The sequence below is a fragment of the Castor canadensis genome, chromosome 1, assembly GCF_047511655.1.
Source record: "Castor canadensis chromosome 1, mCasCan1.hap1v2, whole genome shotgun sequence".
NCBI classification, from domain to species: domain Eukaryota; kingdom Metazoa; phylum Chordata; class Mammalia; order Rodentia; family Castoridae; genus Castor; species Castor canadensis.
This window is the reverse complement of record NC_133386.1, coordinates 165,743,216-165,770,831: the sequence shown is the minus strand read 5'-3', so window position 1 is coordinate 165,770,831 and position 27,616 is coordinate 165,743,216. Positions and strand designations below refer to the sequence as shown.

Genomic DNA, 27,616 nt, shown 5'->3' with positions numbered 1-27,616 from the left:
GTGATGCCTCCAGCATTGCTTTTTTTGCTGGGTATTGCCTTGGCTATTCGCGGTCTCTTGTGTTTCCAAATGAACTTTAGGGTAGATTTTCAATCTCTGTGATGAATGTAATTGAGATTTTGATGGGAATTGCATTAAACATGTAGATTGCTTTTGGTAGTATAGCCATTTTTACTCTATTGATAAAAAAAACTTTAAAAGTTATTAATTCCTCAAAGCCTCCCTTGTACTTGCATACACCACCTCCCCTAAAGATAACTGCTATTGTAGTTTCTAGCAGCAAAAATTGCTTTTTAACTAAAGTCATTTGTTTTTATTAAAGCATAATATGTTGCTCTAAAAAATGATACCGCATTCTATAAAAGGAGACTACCACCTCCTTTCCTTACTCCCTACAAGTATTCTCAGATACAACCATGTTAGTAGTTCAGGTACTTTACGAAGGCGTATTTCATATGCAATCCTATGTGCTTTTTTTTTTACAAATTTGAATTATATTGTTTTGTGATTTGCTTTTTTATTCTCACTTTTAAAAAGTCATCATGAACATCCTTGTAAAAATTTTAACTGAATTTAATAAATACTGCTATGACAACAAATAACTGCATCCAGTTATAAAATATTTCTACATTTGGAGTATCCAGTTGTTCATTTTCTCCATTTTGGTGAAATATTTAATTGCATCATTTCATTACATACTTGCTTGAGAATGTCACAAATATGGCCATTTTTACATGTAATACAAAAACTTCCAATCATTAAAGAGCTAGTAATATCCTTAAGAATATACTGTATACAACAATGTATAAAATGTATAAAATTAACAGGTGATTAGAGAGTAATGCTACTATGGAGTTAATGGACTGACTGTCAGGAGAGTCCTTTTACTTAACACGCTGAAATAATCATTTTCAGTACATTAATACAACTCCATCTTTATTTTATTAAGCCCTAAGCAAAACATTTTGTTTTATTGTATAGTAGCATTTTAAAAGTATTATATTATGTTTTCCTAGTTTTTAAAAAATTAGTTGAAGAACATGCTCTATGTGTCTGGAAGTTATACTTTGCTTAAATGCCAAAATTATGTTGCAATAACAGTAATGTATTAAAAAAAAAATTTACTTCCTCACAGTTTTGGAGTCTGGGGAATCCAGGACCACCGTGTTGGCATCCAATGAGAGCTTTTTGCTGCATAATCCCTTGGCAGAAAGGCAAATGTGGGAAAGAGTAATGGTTGACAAATCAGTCCTTGTATAAGGAACCTGCTCCCCCAATAACCGCATTAATCCATTCTTGAGGACAGAAGTCACAAGACTTAATAGCATCTCTTTAAGTACCACCTCCTTATTGAGGATTTTGAGGAGACACATTTGAAACGACAAATATACACCAGTGTAATGTACAACAGCCATACTACAACATGGCATATATGTTTCTAAAACTCAAGATGCAATGAAGCAGGATATGGGAATAGTGGGTTTGCTGGCACACCACCTGACAAACCTTGTCACTAACATTAAAAGCAAAACAGTCCAATAACAATAGCCCAGCTGTACACATTAAATGCTAAGAATTTAAATGTGGCGTGTTCCTTCTTGAAACTTGACAAAAATTGCAAGATCTAATCTTGGGGAAAAGTAGCAGAAAGCTCTGTACTTTGTGAGTACTCCCATCCAGATCTTATGTCCATCTCTTGTAGAGAAGAGAAGTGAAGGATTGGTTTTTCCCAATCCTTTCATAAAATGCTTACATACACCACGCCCTCTTCATGATTGGCCACATTTAAATTCTTTCTGTCATTAAACTGAATGTTTTTATTCTATTGAAGTAGAATAAAACTTGAACTCTAATCTGTTCACATTCACTCTTTATATTCTTAGTCCTCCTCATTGAGCTAGATAAATAGAGTGATCTTTGGTATCAAGATTCAAATATTGCCTTCTGAGTTTCTAAATTACATCATTCCACATGCACAGGTGATCCCAAACAACATTATTTGACTCACATGACTGCATCTATACTGAATATCCCCTAATTTCCATCCCAGCTCAAACACACTTATCCTTATTATAATACTCAATGCTGCTACTTTTTCCATTGTTTATACTACTGTATTTTTACATTACTGCCTTCACCTATTTATCTTGTAAAATCCCACTAGTTTTTGTTCATAACCACTACTCTTCTATCTTTTCTAACACAAAAAGGAAAAAGGTAAGAAGTGCTATCAGTAGGGCTTGCATTTGCCTAACCATAAATGGCACATGAGCAACAAAGCCAGAAGTAAATAGACAGTATCAAAAAGAGATGTATATGGTGGGAAAAGGTAAAACACCCATCAGTAATTGCAGTAACATAGATCTAAAAGTCACTTTTCCAAAATCACTTTTTAAGTCCAATCTAATAAATACTTCTGACAAAGTCATCTATTTGTTCTTTGATAAAGCCACCCCGAGTCTTTCCCACTAAAATATAAGTCATTCAAGCAATTGGGTACTTCCTTACACAGCTAAGGACTCAAAGTCCATGATACTAACTGTTGCTTTCAAAGCCTATAGTAAGATAAGCTTCCTTTTCAGTTACCTTTTCTGCTTTAAAGCAGTGATCATAAATTAATTAGCTCTTTGTGGTATCCAACTCTTCAACACTGATGATGATTTGGGGTGTGGGGTGGCACTGGAGGTGCTGGGGATTGAACCCAGGTCCTCATTCATATTAAGTAAAGCACATACTACGACTGAGTTACATCCCAAGCCCTTGATGATCTCAACTCTTGAGGAAATGAACTATTTCTAGTCTTTATTTTGTGGGAAAGTTTAAGAGACAAGCCTTGAGAATGAACTGAACTAAACTAAATAAACTCTGGGCAGGTAAATTTTAGCCTTTTGTAAACAACACAATATTTTTTAAATTCTGTAACAATTTTTCCTGAGAGTTTCCTCAGGATTGTAAACTTAATTTGGCAGAAGGTACAGTGTAACAAACTTTTGGGTTTATTTAGTACTCATACTAACTCCCTACATCGACTCATTCTCTCTCCCCAAAAAAAGAAATTGTGGATAACAATTCGTGATATTAAACATCTTTTGTAGATATCAGATAGGTTTCATCATCTTTTTTCCCCACTATTGAAAGTTAATTTATAACCAGGGGTTGTGGGAAGTGATAGCTGTCAGAATTAGTTGGAACTCATTTCAAAATTCTCCATCTGTCAGTACTTCAGCATCATTGCTCACAAACCCAAGATGATATAGTTGATTACATAGAAATGACATTTCCAGGTGAAATCCATTTTTAAAAAAGTAAACTAACTCCCAGTCATGACCTTAATGACCATTGGATAGTCCCTCAGCAACCAAAAGTAGGCTATAAACGGAAAATGAATGCAACCATTCATTTGGCATGTGCCACATATGAAAACTTTCTACTTTTTTCCCAATTTGTTAATGCTCATTTAGAAATGCACACCCAAAAGGACTTGATATTTAATTCTTTTATAAACTGTAAACACATCACAGTGGTATTTGGATATCTTACAGACTTTGTCTGTAAACAGAAGTTGCTTCAAGGCATATTCCAGATACTTGCTAGTACAAAATTTTAGAAGCTTAACAAGTTCTTCAAATGAACGCCAATAATTTTTAACATTTGGATGGAAAAAGCACATTTAGTACAATGAGTGTTATAAATGTTTACCTTTGAGTGACCATCACCAGGACCATCTGTAGAACACATTTGCAAGATACATCCTAAATTATAGATAGCACCTTGAAACATATCTATACTTAAAACACATTCAAATAAAAATTAAAGATTTTATACCCTATCACAATGTCTAATGCCAGATGGAATTTAACATAATATTGCATAACTTAGCATGACTCAGCAATGCAAGCGGCTTGAATTTAGAATTTTCTTCAATTTTCATTAGAAAGAAAATTTCTGTGGTTGTAGGAAGAGGGAGATCCTGTTCTCAAATAATCAATTCTTCAGACCACTATATTGATGAAGCCAGTTGTAGCATTCCCACCTGTAGCAAAATGGGACTTTTGTGTTCAAAAGTGTCTATTCATGAAAGGGCCGGTCTACCCACCACTACATTAAGAAAATCATTCATAACTGGTAACAATGTCAAAGTAAATTAAATCATCCATGCAAACATGAAACTACTTATATGTTAGATGAAAACAAAAAGTTAAGTAGAAAAGTACTCACTAAAAATATTCATGAGGCAATCAAATGTTGAAAAGTTAGCTATTTATTAAAAATTTAACTTTTATACATAGGGTTTAAATGTCATTTATATTATTTTACTTAACTAAAACCAGAACCAATGGTGAAATATTTTTGTGCTCCTTCAAATGTTATGTAGAACCCACTGCCTTACACTTAAAGAAATAGACCAGTAGTTCACTATCCCATTGCGTTGTAGTTGTGTGATGTTCATGACAGGAAGACTAGAAACTACAGAATCCAAGATCACCTTTGTGCCTCAGCATGTAACACAGTACCTTGTCTTCTGTTTACTTCTGATCAAGAAATCCAGAGGGAGACCCTAACATAGTTCATGTTGGCACTTCCCAGATGGAAGCAACTTCTTAATTTGGGGGGAAAACAATTCAAACACTGTACAAAAAAAACAGTGATTTTTTTTAAACTAGCAATTATCTTTTAAAATATGTTCTGACTCCTCCAGAGTGGCCTGGGTCACATGTTCTTCATCTCTCAGGTACTGAGTGAGTCATATAACTTCTGAGGTGTGTGCCATTTCCCCTCTGTGTGGGCAGAAGGATATGTGGTTATACCCATCTTGGCAAGGTTTTCATTTTAGCACTAAACTTTGAATTATTTTTTCTAAAAAAAATTTTAAATCACATCCTAACATATTAGACTTTCTTATATCAAGATTATGAAATAATCACCTAAAGTTATAACTATAATTGTTTACAGGGTATTTTCAACTGAAACTGAAGAATTCTTTTACAGAATTAAAACTCATCTACCACATCGAATAGGCAGCTTTTATTAATCCTGTGCAAATTCACCCTGTCAAATATATTTAAAACTTTAGGTTTTTTTTTTACTAAGTCCCATTTTCCCATTTAATAAAAAATACACTTTATGTGTCAATAAAATGCTTCCTTTTTATCAATGGCAGTCTGATAAAAATTACTATTATCTCTTTAACTATCCAGTATGACCAGAATTGAGGAATTGGAGTGCTTTGGTCAATCAAATTTGGAGCTTAACAGTTTCAAAGAAGTTTTTTTACTTAAAGCCTTGTTTTATTTTTATCTTATAAAGGAAACCCCTTCATTTTCTTCCCTGAAGGAGGACTTCCTGTTTCTCTCTAAACACTCAACACTTCACTATCCTCTCATACTTCATTTCTGGCACCAAATAGTACAAGTTTTTCCTACATAAACCAATTCTACAGTTCTCTGGATACTAACTAGGTGTCCGTACTACAATTCAATAATGATATTAATTGCCTGGAAATTATGCAGAACTCACAGGTTAAGAGCTCAGTCACACAGGACTGCCCCCTACTTATACCAGTTTTAAGTAGTGGATTCCCTGTTGCCTATAAACCTGTCCAACTTGGCTACAATTGGGCATTCCCATGACCTGCTCTTCATGTTTGATCATTTGCTATCACTTCTCACAGACATGAAACCCTTTACTTACAGAAAAAACACTGCTTATGTTTACTCATTTATCATAAAGGCTATACCTTAGGAAAAGCAAAACGGGAGGTACGTACATTACATATATACTTTATATATATTCTCTATATATTCCATATTTACATATGTATTTGGAACTTCCAAATCCTGTCCAAGTACTCCACCTCCCAGCACATCCACACAATCACCAACCTGGAAGCTCTCCAAACACCATCCTTTTGAATTTTTATAGAGGCCACATTATGTAGGCAAGATTGATTATATCAGTGGGCATTGGTGGTTAAGCCAGTCTCCAGGCCATCAACCCTTCCCTTTTAAATCATGTGGTTGATTCTCCTGGCAACCAGCTCCCATATTGTCCAAAGTCACCTCATTAAACTAAACTCAGGTGTGGTTGAAAGGGGCTTATTATGAATAACACAAGATTTACCTTTATTGCTCTTAATGCCTAGAAAATTACAGGGATTTTGCAAGTTCTACACCAAAAACAGAAATAAGCACTAAATATAAATTTCCTATTATAAACTACAATATAGCAGTCTCTCATTGATGAAAACCAGTGTTAGAATCTTAGGGTAAGAATAAATAATAATTCCTCTCCATTTCTTCTAACTTCCTATGCAATGCCAGAATCCTTCCTATTGTATCCCTACCTCTTCATAAAAAATATAATGGGTAAAAAATTAATCTGTTTGCAAGATAACACATGCCACTACTGGAATATTATAACTTTTAGAATGTTCTAATTTATGTTGAATCCAAATCTCACCCACTGAAACCTTGGTCATTGGTTCTAGCTCTGTTCTTGAAAGCAATAAAGTTATATATCTTGTTGCTAATTTACCATTTATGCCTAATATAAAATCTGCCATGCAGGATCATTAACCTTTATTACAAGGACTTGATGATGTCACTGGGAATTAGCTAGTTCCTGATTGTTTGCATATGCTATATTAGTCAGAAATCCCTGCAGCTGATAGAAAGAGCCACCCAACAATAATAGCTTAAGAAGTAAGGACTTGCTAGAAACCTAGAGAGTTAATTGCTGATGCTTGCTCTAATGTTTGGTGATGCACAAGGATGTTTTTCTGCAATTTTCTAGGTCTTTCTAGTCGCTTCCTGTGTTCTAGGCAAGAAAAAAAGGAAAGTGCAACATCTCCCCAGCAATATCTCTTTTTCTTGAGAAACCAGAAACTTCCCCAGAAGTACTCCAAGCAGATGCTTATGTAACATTTTGTTCCCAGCCCTTAATAGAATATGACACTCGGTAAATGATCATCAAATGTTGCAGAATTAATACATGAATTAATACCTTTACATCAACATGGCCATGTGAACAAAACTTTGGTCTTAAAGGAATTCAGACCAGAAGGAAGATAAATATAAAATCAAAATACAAAACAATAAAAAAATCTTTCATCTTTGAAAGAGAAAGAAAATCAACCATAAGGAAGCAATTAAAGTGAAACATATTTCAGTGTTATTTCTTGCTTGTTCATAGTTTTAAACTAACAAAGGGGCTTCAGTGACATACAGCTGATTATTTTTGCTTTCAAACAAAATAATAACGAACATAATAAGTGATCAATGGGTTGTATGAGTGGGTTTTCCTGGTGAAATCTCAGAACAACAAAGATAAAAGGAAAATATTAAAAGTTTTCAGGGAAGAAAAAAATTCTAGATCCATATCTCAGATTTCACATCTCCTAAAAGAAAATTCTGATTTTACCAAGATCTCTAGGTGATTTGAAACCTGTGCATCCATCCATTGTGCACCATCAGTTTTTCCTGATTATTATCTAATGTGCTCTATTCCTTTACATGATCCAATGAAGGACTCTCAATGTCATTATCATAATTATGTAGATGACATTTATACAGAGGTAAGCAATATGGTGTGATCTAAGGGGAAGGAGATACATGGGTTTCTCAAGCTGTACATTATTAACATTTGGGCTCCATTGTTCTTTGTTATGAAGAGATGTCCTGTGCAAGGTAGGTTGTTCAGCAGCATTCCTGTCCTCTACTAACTAGATGCCAGTAGCAATCCCCAGCTAGTGGTGGAAAACCAAACATGTTCCTAGACCTTGCCAAATTTCCCCAAGCAACAAGATAGTCCCAATTGAGAAACAATGCTCTGCATTAAAAGTTTGCCATTTGACAAAGAATCTTCCAAGCAATGTTTCCTATTTCTTGTATCTTTTCCTTTACAGCTTATACTCAGCTGCCACTGTCTACCGTATGTCATTCTATTTGCTTGGATTTTTCATTTTTGCCAGTTTCTCTTTGAGTAGTTTTTTAAATAGAGGGTGCAGGGACAGTAAAGGTACTGAGTTCTTACTTGTCCAAAATGTCTGACTTGGCCATTATGAGCTTGACTGATAATAGAAATCTATATTCAGTATCCTTTTCACCCAGAACTTTGAAGACATTGTATTACTGGCCCATCCAGTATTGCTAATGTGAAGTCTGACACCAGTGTCATATTTCTTATATATTTGCTATAAATCTTCTTACTAAAGGTTGAGTTTTAATAAATTGATGCTATTTGACCATTGTTTTTCCTACAAACCAAACATTTCATCGATTTAATTTAATATTTTCTTTCTGTTTGTCTTCCTTGTTCTATGCCTCTTTTTCCCCTAAGTCACTTTTTTGAGGATCTTGGTTTGTTTGTTTGTTTGTTATTACATTTTTCTCCGTTAATATGAGTGTATATCTTCTCTCACTATTAGTGATTACACTAAAAATCACAACACATATCACTGAGTTATTAAAAGTCAGTAGTACTTGATGTTTTTTCTTGCCATCCAAACAATACAAAGATCTTCTTCACACACTCTCATTCCATTTTCACCTTCATGACTTGTATGCTTATATTGTATATATGAATTTGCTCTATACTTTAACTCTCAATTATTATCCACTCTCAACTGTTATACCATGTTTACTTAGATTTAATACCATCATTTTTTTCTTCATTTTGGTGCTTTCTTCCTATATCTTCTGGCTGCCCTCAGGGACTCTTATTTTGATCTGAAAAAAAAAAAACAAAATATTAGAGCAGGCTCTATTGTGAATTTTATGAGTTTTTATTATACCTAAAATTATCTTATCCCACTTATTCTATTCTATCCTACCCTATCCTATTCCATCCTGTCCAATCTCATCCCATTCTATCCCATCCTATGCCTAAGTTGGTGTCAGTCCTACTATTGCTCCTTTAAAGATAATCTTCATTTTTCTCTGGTTGTCAAGATTTTCACTTTGGTTTTAGATTTCTACAGTTTCATTATGGTTGGGTAAGTCTCATTTCCTTTCTTTTTTTCTCCTCGGAATTCACTGGATATTTGAAACCTATGAAATGAGGTCTTTGATCAGTTAGAAAAAGTTTGACCACTATCTCTTAATATGATTTTTCAATCATGTTCATAATACAACAAATTATAATTATACCATTAATTTATGTAACCAAGGAAAGAAAAATAAATCCACAGCCAGTTAAATAAACTAACATATATCCTATCTCTTAAAAATTTCTATCTTATTCTTGTTTCAGTTCCTCTTTATTAGAAAAAGTATTATCTACACATGTATGTCATTCATCATACCTGTATTAGTCAAGTATGAAAAATAGGATAAATAGAACTAATAGTATGTGTGTATATTTAATCTTATTGAGGAGGAGAGAGACAGTGAGAGGGAGAGAGATGTCATGAAATCACTTCACATGATTGTGAAAACTTGGCAAGTTCAAAATCTGATGGAGGACGTTGACAGCCTGGAGACTCCAGCAAATCTAATTCAAAGGCAGTTTGCTAGAGAATTATAACTTGCTTGGGGAAGGTCAAACTTTGTTCTATTTAGAACTTCAATGGATTGGAGAGGCCTACTTAAATTTTGGAAGGTAATTTCTTTACCTGAAGTTCACTAATTTAAATATAAATCTCATTCAAAAACATTTTCAAAAATATCTAAAATAATGTTTGATCAAATGTCTGAGCATCGTGACCCAGACAAGTTAAAACACAAAATTAATCATTACAATACTCAACCAGGAAAATATCCATAAAATAAACTACCTGCACAGGTATCCTAAAACTTCTTTCCATGAAGAATCCAAGTCTTCTGGATCACTTTTTGGCTACTCTTTCTGTGTAGTAGTCTCTCAAATCATCCGTAAAGCCACTGAAAGCCATTAATGGTGAGCACTTAATCTGGCTTTGAAATTATGGGAATGTAGCCTACTATTGACTTCCCCTTAGAAAATATTAAACATATCTGAGCGATCTCCTTCATCCCCTTCCCATGACTATTTATTGCCTCACTATTGAAAAGAGCACTTCACTATTGTCATTGAAATTTTCTTCTAAACCACTGACCCTTTTTCTGGAAGTTTTGTCAGTCATAAATGCACTGCCCAGCCAATTCTTGCATGGAATTCAATTGGAAGGCACATCCTGATTCCAGAAAGGTTAAAGATGAAGAATACAAATGCATCTCAGCAAGGAAATACTTTATAACCTCTGCCCTTTTACTTTTCTCCGAGACTCCAAGTAAATGCACCCTACACCTCCTATATGTTAAAGTACCTTTCTCCCCATATTTTCCATTTTTTACTGCTGAAAAATCAATCCTTGTCTTTAATTTCCATTACTGCATTATTCAGTTCTTGAATTTCTAGTTGTTTCTTTTGAAAATAAGCAATGCTCCAAATTTTATGGTTTCTAGTTACTTAATGAAGTTTTTATGCTTGTCTTTTTATCTTCAGGATTATTGCAGGTGTTTTTTACAGGTATATTTTATGAAAGGGACAAAGGATTTTTTAAAAAATAAATGAATGAATGAATACACTCAACAGAATAAAGACCATATTATGTAACCTGCAGCCACAAACAGTATACACATACCAGAACATAAAGGATTGATGATGGATTCTGCTGTCAGTTTCTAGTTCCTCCTTGCTAAATAAGCAGAAGAACATGGTTGTAGCCAGCAAAGTCGGTTAGACAGACATGTATTTGAGTTCTGGCCATGTAGTCCTAGCCAGTTACTTTACGTGTCTGAGTCTCACTATCTTTATTCATTCAATTAAGATAATAATAATAGTGATCTCAAACAGTTGTCTTAGATCAAGGTAGATTAAGTGTGGATGGTGTACATAAAGCACTAACATAATGTCTGGCACACAGTCAACGTTGAGTATGTGTGCTCTCTCATCATTAGGACATCAGTGATCTTCCCACTGAGTATTAAGCTTTGCTAATGTATTTGCTCAAAAGTTTGTACTTACAGTATCTTTATTTTATACAGCTTTATCCACAAATGTACAACTCAGAAAGCCTTGCTTTCTTTTTTCCCACTCTGCATAGCCATGCACTATGCTGGAGCTTCCTGTCTCTCTGATGGAAGTGTTCTTGTGTGCAGAAGCCTTGGCAATTGGATGGGGAGAGTAGAGAAGAGGAAGGAAGTAGCTGCAGGAGAAATCTAAAAAGAATACCTAATTTCTCTATGGTAATACAAGTCACTTCCTGCGTAGGATCCAAATTAGAAACAGATCTTTCAAGGCATAGAAATAAGGTGCTGAGAGAACTCCTAGACCAATCCACACACCTGCTTCCCTTAGATTTGCTCAGGGAGATACATGGGTGTTTCTATTCTGCTTTTTATTTATACACACATTATAAATCTCTAAGTAGGGAGCATATTCTCACCAATGCAGTCTGCAAGGGTTCCGTGAGAGCACTGGACATTCACAAAAGTGGAAAATGTGAGCTGGTTGTGTGGAAGATTAGGTTCCATGTAGATTGGCCCCGGGAGATACTCACTACTATAAAAAAGTACAGAATCCTCAAAATGACCTTATCTTCTTCTATTTGCCTTCTTTTTCCTTAAACTTGATTATAGACAAGTTCCAATTAGTTAGATGTGAGGTAATAAAAAATGCAATTTCTATGAGGGTAGTGTTCATGCCTCATTTATCCGTGTCTCCAGGGCTAGCCCTGTGCCTGGAACATTGCTGCTGCTGCTGAACTCATAAACAATGGTATTGTTGAATTTTGTCTACCCCAAATGACTTAACCCATGACTAATCTATGTTCAAAAGGAAGCAACAATACTTACTTTGTTTCCCCTAACACAACTTTTGGTGAAGAAAAATATATGAAATTCTTCTAAAAATACTAATAGATGGTGCCAAGACATTTATTACTGGTTTTATTTACACAACTTGGAACTTTGAACAACTCATTTCTCTTTGCTGTTGGAGCTGCTCCCTTTTCAAAGTCTTGTGTTATGTAGTGAAGATTAATATTGTGGGAAAATATTATAATTGTCTCTTTAAAAAGTCATACCCAGTTTAATCTATAACATAAACATAAATAAACTGATCCCAGCCCTCTTAGAGGAAAGTTCATTGTGATTTTTTTTTTTTTGGTTACAAATGTTTTTCCCAGGCTTTGCTGTAGTCATAATCATCGGGAAATATTTAGAGCCTGTCTGTGTGCATAGCCTAAAAGAACTGCAATAATGGTCATTTGGGACTAGAAATTGAATTCCACTTCTTATTAACCTTTCATTTCTGAGCCTAACCCCTCCACCTGTGCTCTGTACTCCCCTCTTCTTTGTTCCTGAAACCTAGTCCACTTGTTCTATCTTTTCTACTTGCCTCCCTATCTCACTCCTTCACTGGGTACTTTTTTCACAACTTAGTTCTTTAATACAACAAATTTCAGTGAAACACTTGCCATGTTCCTGAGCACAATGCTGGACACTGGGACAATGCAAACAATACTAAGACATTTTCCTGTGTACTAGTTTCTAGAAGCCCATGGTATAGTTCAGGAGGTTGAGATGTGAACAATATATCAAAATAATTATCTGTGATAATGGAAGCATCTAAAAGGGGCCACAGAAGTAAAAATGATCAAATATCTCACATCTGTCCTAAAGTAATTGTAGCCCTCCATTTTTTCCTTTATCATAATGCTTCTTTGAAGTCTATCATAGCTAAACTTCTTACTATGTGTCCGGCACCATGCTCAGTGCTGTCACCTACATTGTCTCTTAATCCCCACATCAAATCCAGAGCTAGCTCCTATTATCCTCACTCTGAAGATGAGGGAACAGAAACAAGAAAGGTTCACCAACCTTTAAATTCCACAGTTACTAAATAGTATCTACCTGGATTAATTAAGATATTTTCAGTTGCAAGTAAAAACAACAAATCAACCCCAAGCTTGATTGAATAATTAAGGGAATTTATACAAATGAAAGAAGTAGAATGAATTTCAAGTAAGGTTTGGTCCAGCAGCTCATTGATGTAAGCCTGCACCCAAGTTCTTTCCTTCTTTTTCCTTTCAGAAAGAGGTTTCATCCATAGGGATTTGCTCCTCAGGCTGAGTCTGCTTGTGGTAGTGGTGCAAAGCAGCAGCACCCTACCCAAGGTGCTTCCTGCTTCTCATCCAGAAGAAAGTCTCTCATCAGCCCTCAGATAAAGACAAACCTCCTTTTGATTCTGTGACTTCTATCCTTGAACTAAAAACTACCACAAGGAGAATGGGATGCTGGGGAATGACCCTAGTTGCTTCCTATGCCATAGATTGGTTGGGAAAATTTGATGGAATAATGTATATCCATAGCCAGCACAGTGCTGGCACGTGGAAATGATCATGGAGGTTAATTGTTAATATTATTGTAATTATCAACTGCTTTTCTTGTATCAACATATTCGGTATTCATTTATTCATTCATTCATCAATGAACAATTACTGTGCACCTGTTTTGTTCCAGGCTGATGATACAGCAGTGAGCAAAATAAAGTCCCTGCTTTCCTGGAGCTGACATCCTAAAAGAAGAGCAATAAATAAATAAACACAAAGTAAAAAAATATAAATGGAATATGTACAATGAAGAGGAATAAGGAACGGTGGAGGTGACAAAAGTGACAATGGGGAAAGTGTACTTTTTTCTTTTTGGTACTAGGGTTTGAACTCAGAGTCTTACACTTGCTAAGCAAGTGCTCTACCACTGAAACCACAGCCCCAGCACTTGTTGTGTTAGTTATTTTTCAGATAGGGTCTCACATTTTTTTCCCTAGCCAGCCCTTGGACTGCAATCCATGGTGTACCACCACATCCAACTTAATTTTTGAGATAGGGTTTTACTAGCTTTTTTCCAGTCTGGCCTTGCACCATGAGCCTTCTGATCTCTGCCTCTTGAGTAGCTGGGATTACAGGTGTGAGCTACCACCCCTGGTCCCCATAACTGCACTTTCATAATGAATGGGCAGAAAATGACATTTGAGCAGAAGCCTGAATGAAGTGAGCCTGTAAGCCATGGGAGTTTCTGAGCAAGAAGAATTCTCAAAAGAAGGTATAGCAAACACTTTAATTTTTGGTGGTACTTGGGTTTGAATCCAAGGCCTTGCACTTGCTAGGTAGGCACTCTACCACTTGAGCCATGCCCCCAGCCCAAGCAAGCACATTTAACTCCTGTGTTTCTGTCTAGCTTTTAGGGATCTGGGACCATGCAAGAATAATAGGAGATTTCTGGCAGTGTTTCTGTTACCAAGATGGACAATACACACCAAAATGCCTAGAAGCTACTATATCACGTCAAGTATCTTAAAACCCTCTGTCAGTGCCACTGCCTGAGAAAGAGTAATAAAGCTTCTACTTTTCTTCCTCACACTAATGCTTTGATGTGATCTTTGTTAGTCCTCTGCTATCAGGGTTTCTAAGAAACATACTGTCTAGTCTTAAGAACCCTCAATACAGGAGAGAGGTTACAAGGGAAAGTGGAGCTGAGTTGTCACACACATTTATCAATGCTATCTCCTGGAAGGTGGGATGGAGAACATACCCTCTTATACTTTCATGAATATCACTTTGCTCAACTCAGATTTGGGTGTGAACAAGATTGTAGTCAATGTAAAAGTTAAATTATAGTGTGTGCCTGAGACTTGGATTCTTAGTTAACTGAAAGCTCAACCATTTTCAGTCCTATCTGTGAGAATGATAAATCCAAAGGACAATTATAAAAATTAAAATGCATAGTCAGTAATTTCAGGTATTGGGGCAGAGAATTGGAGTAACACTGACTCTGTATTACAAATAGCAAAATGACAGAAGTTAGTCTTCCTGGCTTATAAGAGACAGTGCACAGGCAATTTTCACTGCTCTTCAGGTGTAGGAAAGCAGTAAACTGTCAGGGATGAGACTGTCAGAGATGGTATCAGACAGATCAGAGTGTATGTTTGCACTTGACCTGACCTAAGTACAGGTACTTTTCAACCCTTACTGGGGTTACATCCCAATAAACCCATTATAAGTTGGAAATATTGTATGTTGTGAATGCATTTAATTTGCCTAACCTAGAGAACATAGCTTAACCTAACACTCCTGAAATGTACTGAAAATATTTACCATTGCCTCCAGTTGGGAAAAATCAACTAACACAAAGCTTATTTTATAATCAAGTAATATTTTGCAATCATGTATTTAATTCTTGTGTAATTCATTGATTACTGCTCTGAAATTTAAGAAAAAACAGAACGGTTGTATGGGCATTCCTTGGTATCATTATAAAATTAGGAAGTCGTAAGTGAAACCATTATAAGCTGAGGACTGTCTGTATTGACTACATGGTACCCCTGACATTATAATAATATAAAGGTGATGTTCAGAGAAGTTCATTCTGTGTGTTTTGCCTGATTATAGCTTCTTGTTGCTCCCTGACTTTAAAAAAAATCTGATCCTTCATTTAACACCAGTCAAATAAGATTGATCATTCTTAAAGAGGACTGATCATTATGCACTAGACTTCCAAGCACCTTTATCAATGTATCTCCCTGAAATTAAGAGTTCTGAGGTTAAAACGTGTGATATTTACTATTTCATTGTATAAATCTTGCCATGAAAAGAGGAAATATCATCACAGGTGTTTTAATAACTGTCTCCATATTTACACCTATTGCTTCCAAAAGCAAGAGGCCAGGTCTTCTAACCCTATAAATAAACACCCTGGGAAATGCAACACTTGGTCCCCAACTTGACATTTGCCATCAAAAAAGGCAAGTCCTACAATATGATGTCTGCCACCTGACAAACTTATGGCCCATTGAAATACACCTTCTTGATGCAGATCCTTTGTTCAGGACCCACTAACACCTATTCATGAACCAATAACGCTCAAGGTAACAATAATGATGGAAATAGTTTAGATTAAATGCAGACCCGTGGTGCAGATGCTCCATCTCCCTACTGCACCTTTTTGTGAACTCTGAAACTGAACCCTGTAAAGACAGGATTAATGCCCTAGTCATTGCTAAATGCCCTACGTAAGAACACAAAGTAGCACAAAGTAAATGTTCAAAAAATGATAAAATATAAGAAGTAAGTGAATGATTAAAGTCTTATTTGCGTTTCAGTGATAAACATGAAATATTTCCACTTGGACTGGATATGTGAAGGAATTTGAAATTTCTTCCTAGTGAAATGGTATCTGTTGATCTCTGCTCATTGACCCAGATGTGGCCTTTGGACTTCTCATCAATCTTCTTGTTACCTGATATCTTTTAGTGACTGGGCTCTCTTGAGAAGGAGAAATGGATAAAAGATCTGCAGTAAATGAATAAAAAGTGGAAGGAGAATAATATTACAGAACTAAATCATAAATAATTGATCAGCTTCAGTTGTTTAAAAAGAAAAACAATCTTTAAATTTGGAAGGTATCAGGGCAAAAAAATTCTAGTAGCATTTGGGATTCTGTTCATTGGTCTCTAAGATGAGACTAATTTGCCCTATGAACTAGAAAAGTGGCTGTACTACAAGGAGCTGTAATAAGGAAGGTAGCTGAGATGAAGAAAAGAAGGTGGCTTTGGAGTTGGAAAATAGGCACTCTCCTCCTGGCTCTACCCATTTGCAGTTGCTAATCCCAGGTAATTTACATAAGTTTCATACATTTCAGTTTCTTTTCTGTAATACGAGGCTAGATTACTATCTTACAAAATTGGCAATAAGAGTAAATGAGAATTAAATGCCAAAGCACCTTCTAAATGATGCAGTTCTATATAAATGTGAGCTCCAAGAGTTCAAACCCTACACTGCAAAAACAAAAACAAAGGAAAAAAAACTGTAGAAAAATAAGGATTATACCTATCTAATTGCATACACCTAGTGTAAAATGGGTAACTAAGACTCTACCATAGCTAGACTTCTTACTATGTGTAAGGCACCATGGTCAGTGCTCTTACCTACAGGTCACAAGTTCAGGAGCACAAAAATCACCTTTCCTGCAACTGAACTCAATTTATTGGCAATGCCCTTTATGCCCTTTTGTGGTGGAAAACTTAATTTTGATCAATATAGGGAAAATCCAGCAGCTCAGTGGTTGCATCTGTGTTTCCAAAAGAGCTTATGGAAAGTTATAGCATTGGAAGTCATTATAGCATTGCTAGCATCCGCAGAGATATGTGTCACTCATCAACTGCTTTTGCCTGACTTCCCTGGGAAGGTTCCCTTTTAGAATCTCTTTATTGAAAAAGCCCTGTTGATAAGAATATAACCTATTTCTCTGTTGGTCAAGTCTGCATAGGGACAAATCCCAGTGGGTAGATAAACAGGGACTAGTCTTGAGATTTATTTTATCTAGAAGAGAACAGAGGCAACATTTATAAAAAGCCACTTCTTGTCCTCTAAGCCCCTTAGAGAAGATTTGGTGCCAAGGAAGACCTGAAAAATGCTGATTTGCTCATGGCTCCTGAACTGAGCTCTCCTGATTCCTGGAATAATCCCCTCTTTTTAACCATCATATGTAAGAGTGACCTACCAATGGAGAGAAGTCAAATAGCTACACAAGTCCTCAGAATGCAAGGAAACAGTAATTTCATAAACATATGCTAGTCCTTTAGTCTTTTAGTCAAACAACAACTTGAGTTTTTTTTTAATTATATTTATATCATTGGTTTTAGTAGTTTAAGTCCTTTGTAGCAAATGATGGTATATAAATGTGTAGACACATGTGTTATTGAATTTGTGTTTTGAGCACAAATTCTTATAATTCTTACAATTGAATGCAGCATAATAAATGAACTCAATTAACAAACTTTTAGTGAGTATATACATGATGGCCTGTCCTATATTAGTTTCCAGATCTATACAAAAATAAAAGATACCAGAGAGTCACAGCTACCTTGCTGAGGACTAATGAGTTACCAGGCCTGACCACTTAATCCTCCTAACATCTTCATATGGAAGGAAGCAGCACTGGATCTGTAGCTTCCCTTCAAAAGAGTTCAAAACAACCATTATATACAAAAAAACTAAATACACACTTTTATTGCATCCCAATGCAAGATGTTTCTAATATAATCTATTTCCTTCAAAGATGCTGTAGAGAATTAGAGATGAAGATCGGTTGACATATTTTTATTTTTACTTTTATTGCAGACTGGAAATTTTGTATTTCATTGCCAAATCAATTAAGAACATTTATTACTTAGCATTGTTTGAAATAATTCCTACAATGTTCAAAGTTTCAATTAAAAGCATGAAATTCTTTCAAGCTCAAAATCAAAACAAAAACATAAATGTATATTGCTTTCATGCTCTGTTAATATTTAACTATGTGGCCATAGATAAATATTTCTTTCCCTCAGAGGCTTTGTTTTCTTGTCTGGCAAATGAAGGAATTGACGTAGATCATCTCCAAGTTCCTTTCATGTGATCGAATGTAACTGTTTCATGTCATGCTTATAAATAGGAAAGTGATGATGAAGGATTTGTTCTGATTCTCTATAGTTACATGCTGCCATGATTATTGGTAGGGTTATTAGGCATGTTTCTAAAATGGGCAATCTGATTGGGACAAGAATAATGACACAGTTGCAGCTCTCCATTGGGAAGAATGTGACTGTATGCAAAGTCAAGTATTAAAAATTATAGCTGATACTGTATTAATAACAGTCAAATGATGTGCTTCACAAGCTTATCTTATTTACCTAGTATAAGAAGCTTCTGAAAGAACTGTCTCAGATGCTGAAAGAAATGTTCAGAAAAGTCAAATGACTTGCCATGGTAACATAGCTAGTAATTCTAGTTATTCAGATATTTGCACTAATAAGTCACTCAAAAGGTAAGGCAAAGGATGGTCCCAGCATCTTTCCTACTAAGGCTCTGGGTTACCGTGACTAATTCTGAAATCTTTTGGGAGACAGGGTTTGATTATAAATATTGTCACCTATGACCCCCCTAAAAGCTTATACATTAGTTCTACCTCCCCTGTTCCTTCCGTAAAATATGCACACATTGGGAGTACAGAGCTTGATGAAATAGATTCACCAGACTATGCAGAGGTTTTCAACATTTAAAAATGATGAGATCACAGAAAGGTATGCAGATTGATAGCTTCTTTTCAAAAATCCAAAAATATGGAAGCACTGAACTTATGTTCTAGCCCCAGCAAGAATGAACTAGAGCCAAGGCTGCTCCCTGCCTACATTGTCACTTTGCATAAATTATATAACAGTGTCCCACAAGGATTGTAGGGGTCAGTGCCTCACAGCTTGATGAGAGGACAGGCAAGATGTCATCTACTCACCCTCGTAACCACTGCCCTTGTACACAGTTGTACATGACAGTTCAAACTAATCTACTCTCCCTGCAAATGGGGCATATGCTCTCTAGTTTGTTACAATCCCTAACATTCCCTTCATCTTCTCCACACTGAGGACTTGTGCCAATTGAGCTATTGAAAATCTATGGACTTTCAGAATTCTATACCCACTCTATTTCATTTGTCCATCTCCTGGCTTCTGTAGGTCTTTTCATTTCAACCCTTACTATAATAGTTATGGGAGAAAGGTAGCATGGTATCTTTTGTATATATTTTCAAAAATACTCAAAAGATAGAGAATAGCAAATAGGAAGGAATAGGCTAGAGTTATGAATCATAGGAGTAGCTGACCAGAGCCATTTCAAAATTTCCACTCATGAACTTTAAGTGACTTCATTGCAACTTAAGTCTTTCACTGGAACTTAAGGTTCTGCACAGACCTAGTTGGTCTTCCAATAACCAACTTTCTTCTTGAGGTGCCTCTAAGCTTTAAGAACTACTATTACCAGAAGCAAATCCCTTATTCACTCCATCTGCTCTGCCCCAACCTCATACGTCAACCTCTATTAATTTACTCTTATCTTCTCATAAGTGCCCTGAGCATTTCCTTTACTGTGCTCTCCTCATTTCTGATGTAGCACTGTCTCACAATCAATGACAAAGCTGCCACATTGGGTCATTCCGGTGGACACTTCTTTCTTTTCATTTAAAGAAGCAAGCCTGTTGTTCAATTTAGCCTGTTGTTCCCTGGGATGAATTTTGCTCCTCAAGAAAATATATTGAAGTTCTAATTTTTAGGACCTTTGAATGTGACCTTATTTGAAAATGGAGTCAATTAAAATATGATTATTAATATGCAGTTCTACTGGAGTTAGGTTGACACCTAATCCAATATGACTGGCATACTTATAAGAAAAGAAGAGACATAGACCAACACACAGGGAGGATATTATGTGATGACAACAGTCAGAGATGAGAATGATGCATCTAACAAGCCAAAGAATGCAGGGATTGCTGAAAACACCCTGAAGCTAGGAGAGAGAGTTGGAATAGTTTTGCTCAGTGCCTCCAGAAGAAATCAACTCTACCAAAAGCTTGATTTTGGACTTCTAGCCTTTAGAACTGTGAGAGAACACATTTCTGTTGTCCTAGGCTACCCAGTTTATGGTAATTTGTTATACCAGCTGCAGGAAATAAAAAATGCTTTATTTAATCAAGATCATTGCAATCTAGTGGCCAGGCCTGGATGGTTAGACAAGTATGTCTGGGATTTGTTTTAAAAAGACAAGGTTCACTGGTGATTGCTTGGTTCTGACAACATTTTGATAGGCTTAATGAAGTGAGAAGATTGAAGACTATAATTTTTCTTTTCTATATCTTAAATATAGAAAATCTTTTGTTTTTCTCTTTCTCTCTGCCACTTGGCTTTCCCCCTTCCCACACCCATGCACTGGTATCTCAGCTGGTAGTGTGTTGAGAGTCATGTTTCCCGGCACGGAGGCTCTTACTCACTCTTCTTCAATAACACCCTCTTCCTTGGTCAGTCAATACCCTGACTAGAGTGATGGTACATTTAGGTCATTAAGCAAAGAAGCTACAGCAAAAGAAATGAGATGAAACTTTGTTTCCAAGGCATTCTTGTTTTTGCTCTTCCTTATCTGGATAGTCTAGTAAAAAGTACAGCTTCTAAAAGCTGTATAGAGAAGTTGTCATTGAATAAGGAAGCCAACGAAGGTGAGGAATGAGCTCTTATGGAAAGACAGGAATTATTTAGGACAAGTCACATCCCCTCTTGGAACATCATTGTCTTTGGGTGAGGAATGGAATAGATGTTCTTTCCAGAATCTCTGCTATAAAGTTCTGTGGCTCCATTGCTTTAAAACATGGCAACATTCAAATGATAAACAGGTTGAATATCCTTAATCTGAAAATCCAAAATTCTTCAAAATCCAAAACTTTTTGAATGTTGACATGATACCACAAGAGGAAAATTCCACATCTGACCCTGTTTAATGATATGCAGTTGAAATGCACATACACTAAACATCTTGTATAAAATTAGCATTAGGCTACACTTCACTGGTATATGTGGAACGTAAATGAATTTCATGTTTAGACTTGGGTTTCATACACATGGTATCTCATTATATATATGAAAATATTCTAAAATCCAAAAAATCTTGGGATCTGGAACACTTCTAGTCTTTAGCATTTTAGAAAAGAGATGCTCAAACTGTGATATGCAAAAGTCTTTAGCTTAGTTTCTTTTCACAAGCTTATTAATTAAGGACATGACTGTGTTTGGATGATAGCTTTTATAATTCTTTTTAATTTGTACTTGTTTGATTTCTAGTGTATTTTGTTTTATTTTATTGTTTTTGTTTTTGAGAGAGGGTCTTGTAATAGAAACTACACTAGACTTAAACTCTGGATCCTCTTGCCTCAGCCTCCTGAGGGATTACAGGCATATAAAGTCAGCTTGGCTTTTATAATTTTTGAGGTATTCTATGGACATTGACTAACATGCCTGCTTACCAGAGATGTAAGCTACAAGTGACATTGTCTCCAGTAAATGTGGATCAGAGGCTTCACGTATCAGTATTTCAAGAATGACTGCAGAGAGAATCTATTAGGGATAACCATAAAAGGTGAAAATGCTTCAGTCTTTGTTAAAAGACTGAGAGCCATAAGGAGCTTTTAATTCTGTCATTGGATGGACATTTACTGAACATCACTTTCTTATACAATCTTGTAGTCTATACAAGAGAATGTCAAAAAAGTATAAGAAATTTATTCTCTCCCAGATACATTTGTAGTGTAATTAAAATTTAAGTCTGAAACTAAAATTTTATGCTAAAAACAATATACAAAATAGATCAAAGCAGACTGTTCTGCAAGATGCAGATAGAGGCCTAGAGACTTATCCATACATTTTCCCCAAGTAGCCCTATGACCTCCACAAACTATGGAATGGGAAAAAGATGGAGATGCACAAAAACATAGACAAGTCTAGGTTTGTAAATACAAATGTGGTTGGTCATGGTGAAGAGCCATAGTTAATATCCTTCCTCTGTGTGCTAGGCACTCTACTGGAGCTTTGCCTCTATCAATTAATTTAATCCTTACAACAATTTCGATATGTAGGTATAAGAACTCCTATCTGAAGACAAAGAAACCTAGATTTGGGAAGATAAAAATGACTTTCTATATTTAGCATGCCTGAAATTCAGACACAAATCCAGCAGACTCTCACATCCATGACAGCTCTTATACTCAAATACAATGCCAAATTTGAAAGAGTACACACACAAAAATGCACACAGATAAATATGATTGGCCGTGAAATGACAGGTTAACAGCCAGGTGTAATGTGTCTTGATCAGCAGGAAGGGAAACAGTAGAATAATTATTAGGTAAAAACTCTGGGTGAAGCCATGGGAATATGACATAAAGGGAACTGGATCTGCCAAGTAGATCATGGTGACAAAAGTAGAGTTGCTGATATACATACTGTGTGTGAGGAAATCAGAGGCTGGATAAAGAATTTCACCTCTGTGAAATCTATAACTTCATTCTAAGCATGAGGAAAAAAAACAAACTGAGGTACATTTCACAAACTATCTGACCACTATGCTTCAAAAGGGTGAGCATTGTAAGAGCCAAGCAAAGACCAAGACACTCACAGATTGGAGACATAGTGGTCATTACAATATGGTATCCTGGCACAGAAAAGGACAGTAGTAGAAAAACTACCAAAACTATTAAGTATGAATAAAGTCTATAGTTTAGTTGATAGTATTTTGTTATTTTCTTAGTTTTGATTCATATAGTTATATAATAAGTTAACATTAGGGGAAGCTGGATATAAAATGTATGAGGATGTTCTATACTGTCTTTTAAAATGTTCTATAAACCTAAAATTATTTTAAAATAAAAATCTTTTTTAAAATAGTGCTTAGAATATGAATGAATGTAGAGGAGTTAGAGAGTGCTTCTAGTTGTGAAAATGCTGTGAAGTAAGGTCCTGAGGTTAGAAATTGTAGGATGAGTTTCAAGAACAGGTTTGTTTAGCTGATTCCAAGTATTTATAATGATTTAGCCCAACTAAATCCAGAAAGAAACTTGCAAATAATTTTGGGACCATGACTGAGAATTTTGACAAAAATTGTCATCTAAACCCCATGTACTTCCAAAAGGGATGTGTGACCCCACAAAAATGGGACCACACCTACAAATGAAACAAAAGGAATAAGTTTTACAAGATATATGTAGAAGTTAAATACAATAATAGGGGATTAAATTAAGCTTTTTTGACAATGAATGCAAAAATAAAAGAAAGGTCTGATTTCTGAGATTCCTTGACAAAAAATTATATTAGTTGCAAAAGCAAAATCTTTTTTTTTTCTGTTACTACTTTTTAAAGGAGGAACAATCAATTATGTAGGCCTTTCATTAGCTCATTAGTGACCAACCACGAAAGTTTCACTTTTGTGAAGGACATGGAGAGCTTGTTTTGGTAGACGATCTTTGTGTAGGTATTTATAAAAGACCCATTTTATAATGTGTACAAACAAACTGTATCTTAATGAATGCATTCCTGCAAAATCTGAGATAATGCAAACCAACTAGTTTAATTTTATGACTATCTAAATTGATTCTGAGAAAATTGCTTTGAAGAACTGAAAAGAATGAATAGTTAAAGCACTACTTTTATCACACCTCTCTCTTACTAAAAAGGTTTCGATGATTCTCCATTACCTGCAAGTTTAAAACTAAATATTCTATAGAAGGGCTGTACCTCTGAGACTTGTTAAAGAATTTCAGCATAAACTGTTTGTACTCCAGCATTTGCCACAGATTTTTATTGACTTTGACTGTAGTGTCTTAGTCCACTCCTGCTGATATAACAAAATACCTTAGATTAGGCAATTTATGAATAATATAAATTTAATTCTTCTAGTTTTGAAAAATTGTGAAGACTGAGATTAAGTTATTAGTAGATTAAATGTCTGCTGAGACCTAACTCTGCTTCAAGATGGTACCTTGTTTCTGCTTCCTATAGAGACGAATGCTGTATCCTCACGTGGCAGAAGAGCAAAAGGGATCAAGCAGGCTCCCTCAAGTTGTTTTATAAGGTACTCATCCCATTCATGAGGACCTTATCACCTCTTCAAGGTTTCACCTTATATTAGTATTGCATTGAGAATGAAATTTAACATGAATTTTGGAGGGACAGAAATATTCAAACCATAGTAGCAAGTAAGTAGTGGATTTGTTAAGGAAAGGATGCAAGGAAGCTCAATTGAGTAGGACTGAGAAAGGTCTGCAGGCCAGAGAGATAAGGTGGAATGCCACTGGGGTCTTCCCAGCACCAGGTGATACACTTTATTTGGAAAGGTAATGATGGAGAGAGCAGGTAGAGAAAGAAGGATGATAGACATTACATAACTTCTTCATTCAGTCAAAAATGTTTGTTTAGAACCTATCACTATTCTGTATTCTTGGAAAGCATTAATTAAAAAAAAACAAAAACATGCACAGTCCCTGCCCTTGTGATGCTGATATTCTGGTAGGGGTAGGGGGAAGGGTGGACAGTCAATAAACATTAAAAAAAAGTAGTTAAAGTATGGTATGGTTAAAGGACATTGGGAATGCAGGGGGGCAGGTCAAGCTTTTAAATGGGTGCTCAGGGAGACTTTGCTAAGAAAGTTCAAGGAAGTGATATGGGATCTTACAGGCTAGGGCAGGACCTTTTGTTTTACTCTGAGGCTGATGGGCAGACACAGGAAGGTTTTAAGTAGGGGGGTGATTGATCTCTCCAACTTAGTTTTTTTTTTTCAGTGTTGGACTCGAACCCAGGTCCTTGGCATGTTGGGCAAGCATTGTACCACTGAGCTATATCACAGCCCCTTGACTTAGGTTTTAAGAGGAATATTGTGACTGGGGCAGGGGTAGAAGTAGGAAAACCAGTTTATGAAAGAAGACCTGAAGTTAAATAGGATGAAATATCAAGAATTGCTTGAAAATGGCCTTACCTGACCTGGCCAAAGAAACTTGTCACAGCATGAAACTATTGAGAAAAGGGCTTTTTAGGAGTTTTCCTGGTTTTCTTTCTCTGCCTCTCTTTCTTCTTTCTTTTGTTCTTTCTTTCTTTCTTTCTCTCTCTCTCTCTCTCTCTCTCTCTCTCTCTCTCTCTCTCTCTCTCTCTCTCTCTCTCTTTCATGCTTAGGTTGAACTCAGGGCCTCACACTTGCTAGGCAGTGCTCTACCACTTCACTTGAATCACATTCCCAGTTCCTTTTTTGCTTTAGTTATTTTTGAGGTAGGGTCTTGCATTTTTGCCCAGGACTGACCTCAGATGGTGATACTCCTACCTGTGGCCTCCCTCATAGCTGGGATGATAGCCATGACACCACACCTGGAATATTGATTGAGATGGTATTTCTCTAACTTTTTTGTCCAGGCTAGCCTCAAACCTTTCTCTGCCTCCCAAGTACCTGAGATTATACCTGTGAACTTCCACGCTTGGCCCTAGATGCATATTTCTTAAGCAGAGTAAGTGGAGTAGAGATCAATTCCTGGGTATCCTGGTGAACACGGAGAGGACTGTCTTTCCTGCTCACCTAGATCTTAGTCCTGTGATCATAGCTGTCATATTTTTATTCTCTTTGTAGACCTGAAGGCCTTAGAATCTCTTTTGTGGTCTTTTGCTTATGTACCCATTCAGGCATCCACAAGGGCCTCTTGCCTGGAAAGGGCTTTATTCCTTTGGACTTTGGATCAGAGGAAAGGGAAAAGTCAGGCATTTATCTGGACAAATCCGGTCTGTTTCCTGGATCTTTTTAGAGTAATTTCCAACACTGTCATGCTGGCAGAGACATGTCCAAGTAACAACTGAAGAGAGGTTAAGAAAAGTGAGACTGGCTGTTCCCCAGACAGGTTAGAGCAGTGCTGTCCAATAGGAATATAACACAAGCTCCATACATGTCTTTAAATTATATAGTAGTCACATTTTAAAACGTGAAAAAGAACCACGCGAAATTAGGTTTTGTAATATATTTTAAGTCAATACATAAAAAATATTTCAATATGCAACTGATATAAAAATTACTAAGGAGATACTGTTTAAATTCTTTTCAAGACCTGGTACTTGACTTCTAAGCACCTGTCACTCAGAGCCTCCCATGTCAAGTGCTCAGCAGTCACATGGCTCCTGTACTGGACAGCAGGGCTCCAGAGCTCCAGATCCTAGGATGCCTGCATGTGACTGTTTTAAGCCACAAGTAATTATGTTCTATAAACCTTTGTGAATTTGTTATCATTTGGGAAAAGGGAGGTAGAAGTCTGGAGATGTAGCTCAGAGGTAATGTTTGTCTAGCATGATAGAAGCCCTGGGTTTGATCCCCAGCACTGCCAAAAAAAAAAAAAAATGAGGGGAGGAGGTAAGGCACCTGGATCATATCTTGTCCTCAGCTCCAATTTATCTCCCACCCTCCACTCTGAGAACATGAATAAGTGAGAAAGGACTTTATCAACAGAGAGGTGTTTTGCTCGAGCTTCTTAGTATTATTACAACTGCTGACTCTCTTTGAAGTGTTCATACTGTCTCAGCCAGTATGTACTTGAAGAATAAAAAGGTTCTTGAAGAGCAGAATGTCTTCCTGTGATAAGAATGATGGACTCACTCCAGGGGTTTAGCCTCAGGAAGACTGGAGACTCTAATATGAGGCAAACAAATCTTTATGAGAACCAGGTTTTCTCTGGGGGCTATTGCCAGGGTAATTTATGGCTAGGATTTGGAACATTTTTCATTAAGATGATCTATTTCCAGCCCCTGTTAAAGATTACTGGTCTTACGTAGGGGAAGACTTTCCAGCAAACACAGACAATTGGGTGACAACTTGAACTTCAACAGATATTTCGCACTACATGAGTTGCAGGCTGTAGGGTAGAGGAAAACAGGCTGAGAGGTATTTCTGTATGGCTTGTAAAATTTCTTTTACTTTCCTGTAAAATCAAAACTATACAGCTGGTTGAGTAAATTTGCGAACAAATGCTGAAATTGCCATATAGGCCAAATTTGATAATGATCAAGTAATCAAGTGTAGTAGAGGAAAGAAAGAAAAAAATACAGTTATTTTACTGAACTATAAGAATATTGAGAATTGGGACTATTTTGACTTCTTTTTTTGAGTGAATGAATGCTGCAAGTAATACATTTTATCATTCTTTAGCTCAAGATAAATCAAGCTCTTATGCCTTTCACAAAGTCAAGTTACAGAATTCTGACAATTTTATAATTGGGTCAAATG

At 36.0% G+C, this 27,616-nt stretch overlaps 1 protein-coding gene across 1 annotated transcript in view; it reads left to right on the top strand.

Annotated features, from left to right (window-relative positions):
- Kif18a (kinesin family member 18A) overlaps positions 1–13,877 on the top strand; it is an 84,041-nt gene extending 70,164 nt beyond the window's left edge. Inside the window, exon 17 of the mRNA XM_074043271.1 lies at positions 13,482–13,877. Coding sequence (XP_073899372.1) covers positions 13,482–13,486 — 5 coding nt within the window. The 3' untranslated portion in view covers positions 13,487–13,877. The remainder of the gene's footprint in view (positions 1–13,481) is intronic.
- Positions 13,878–27,616: the final 13,739 nt, after the last annotated feature.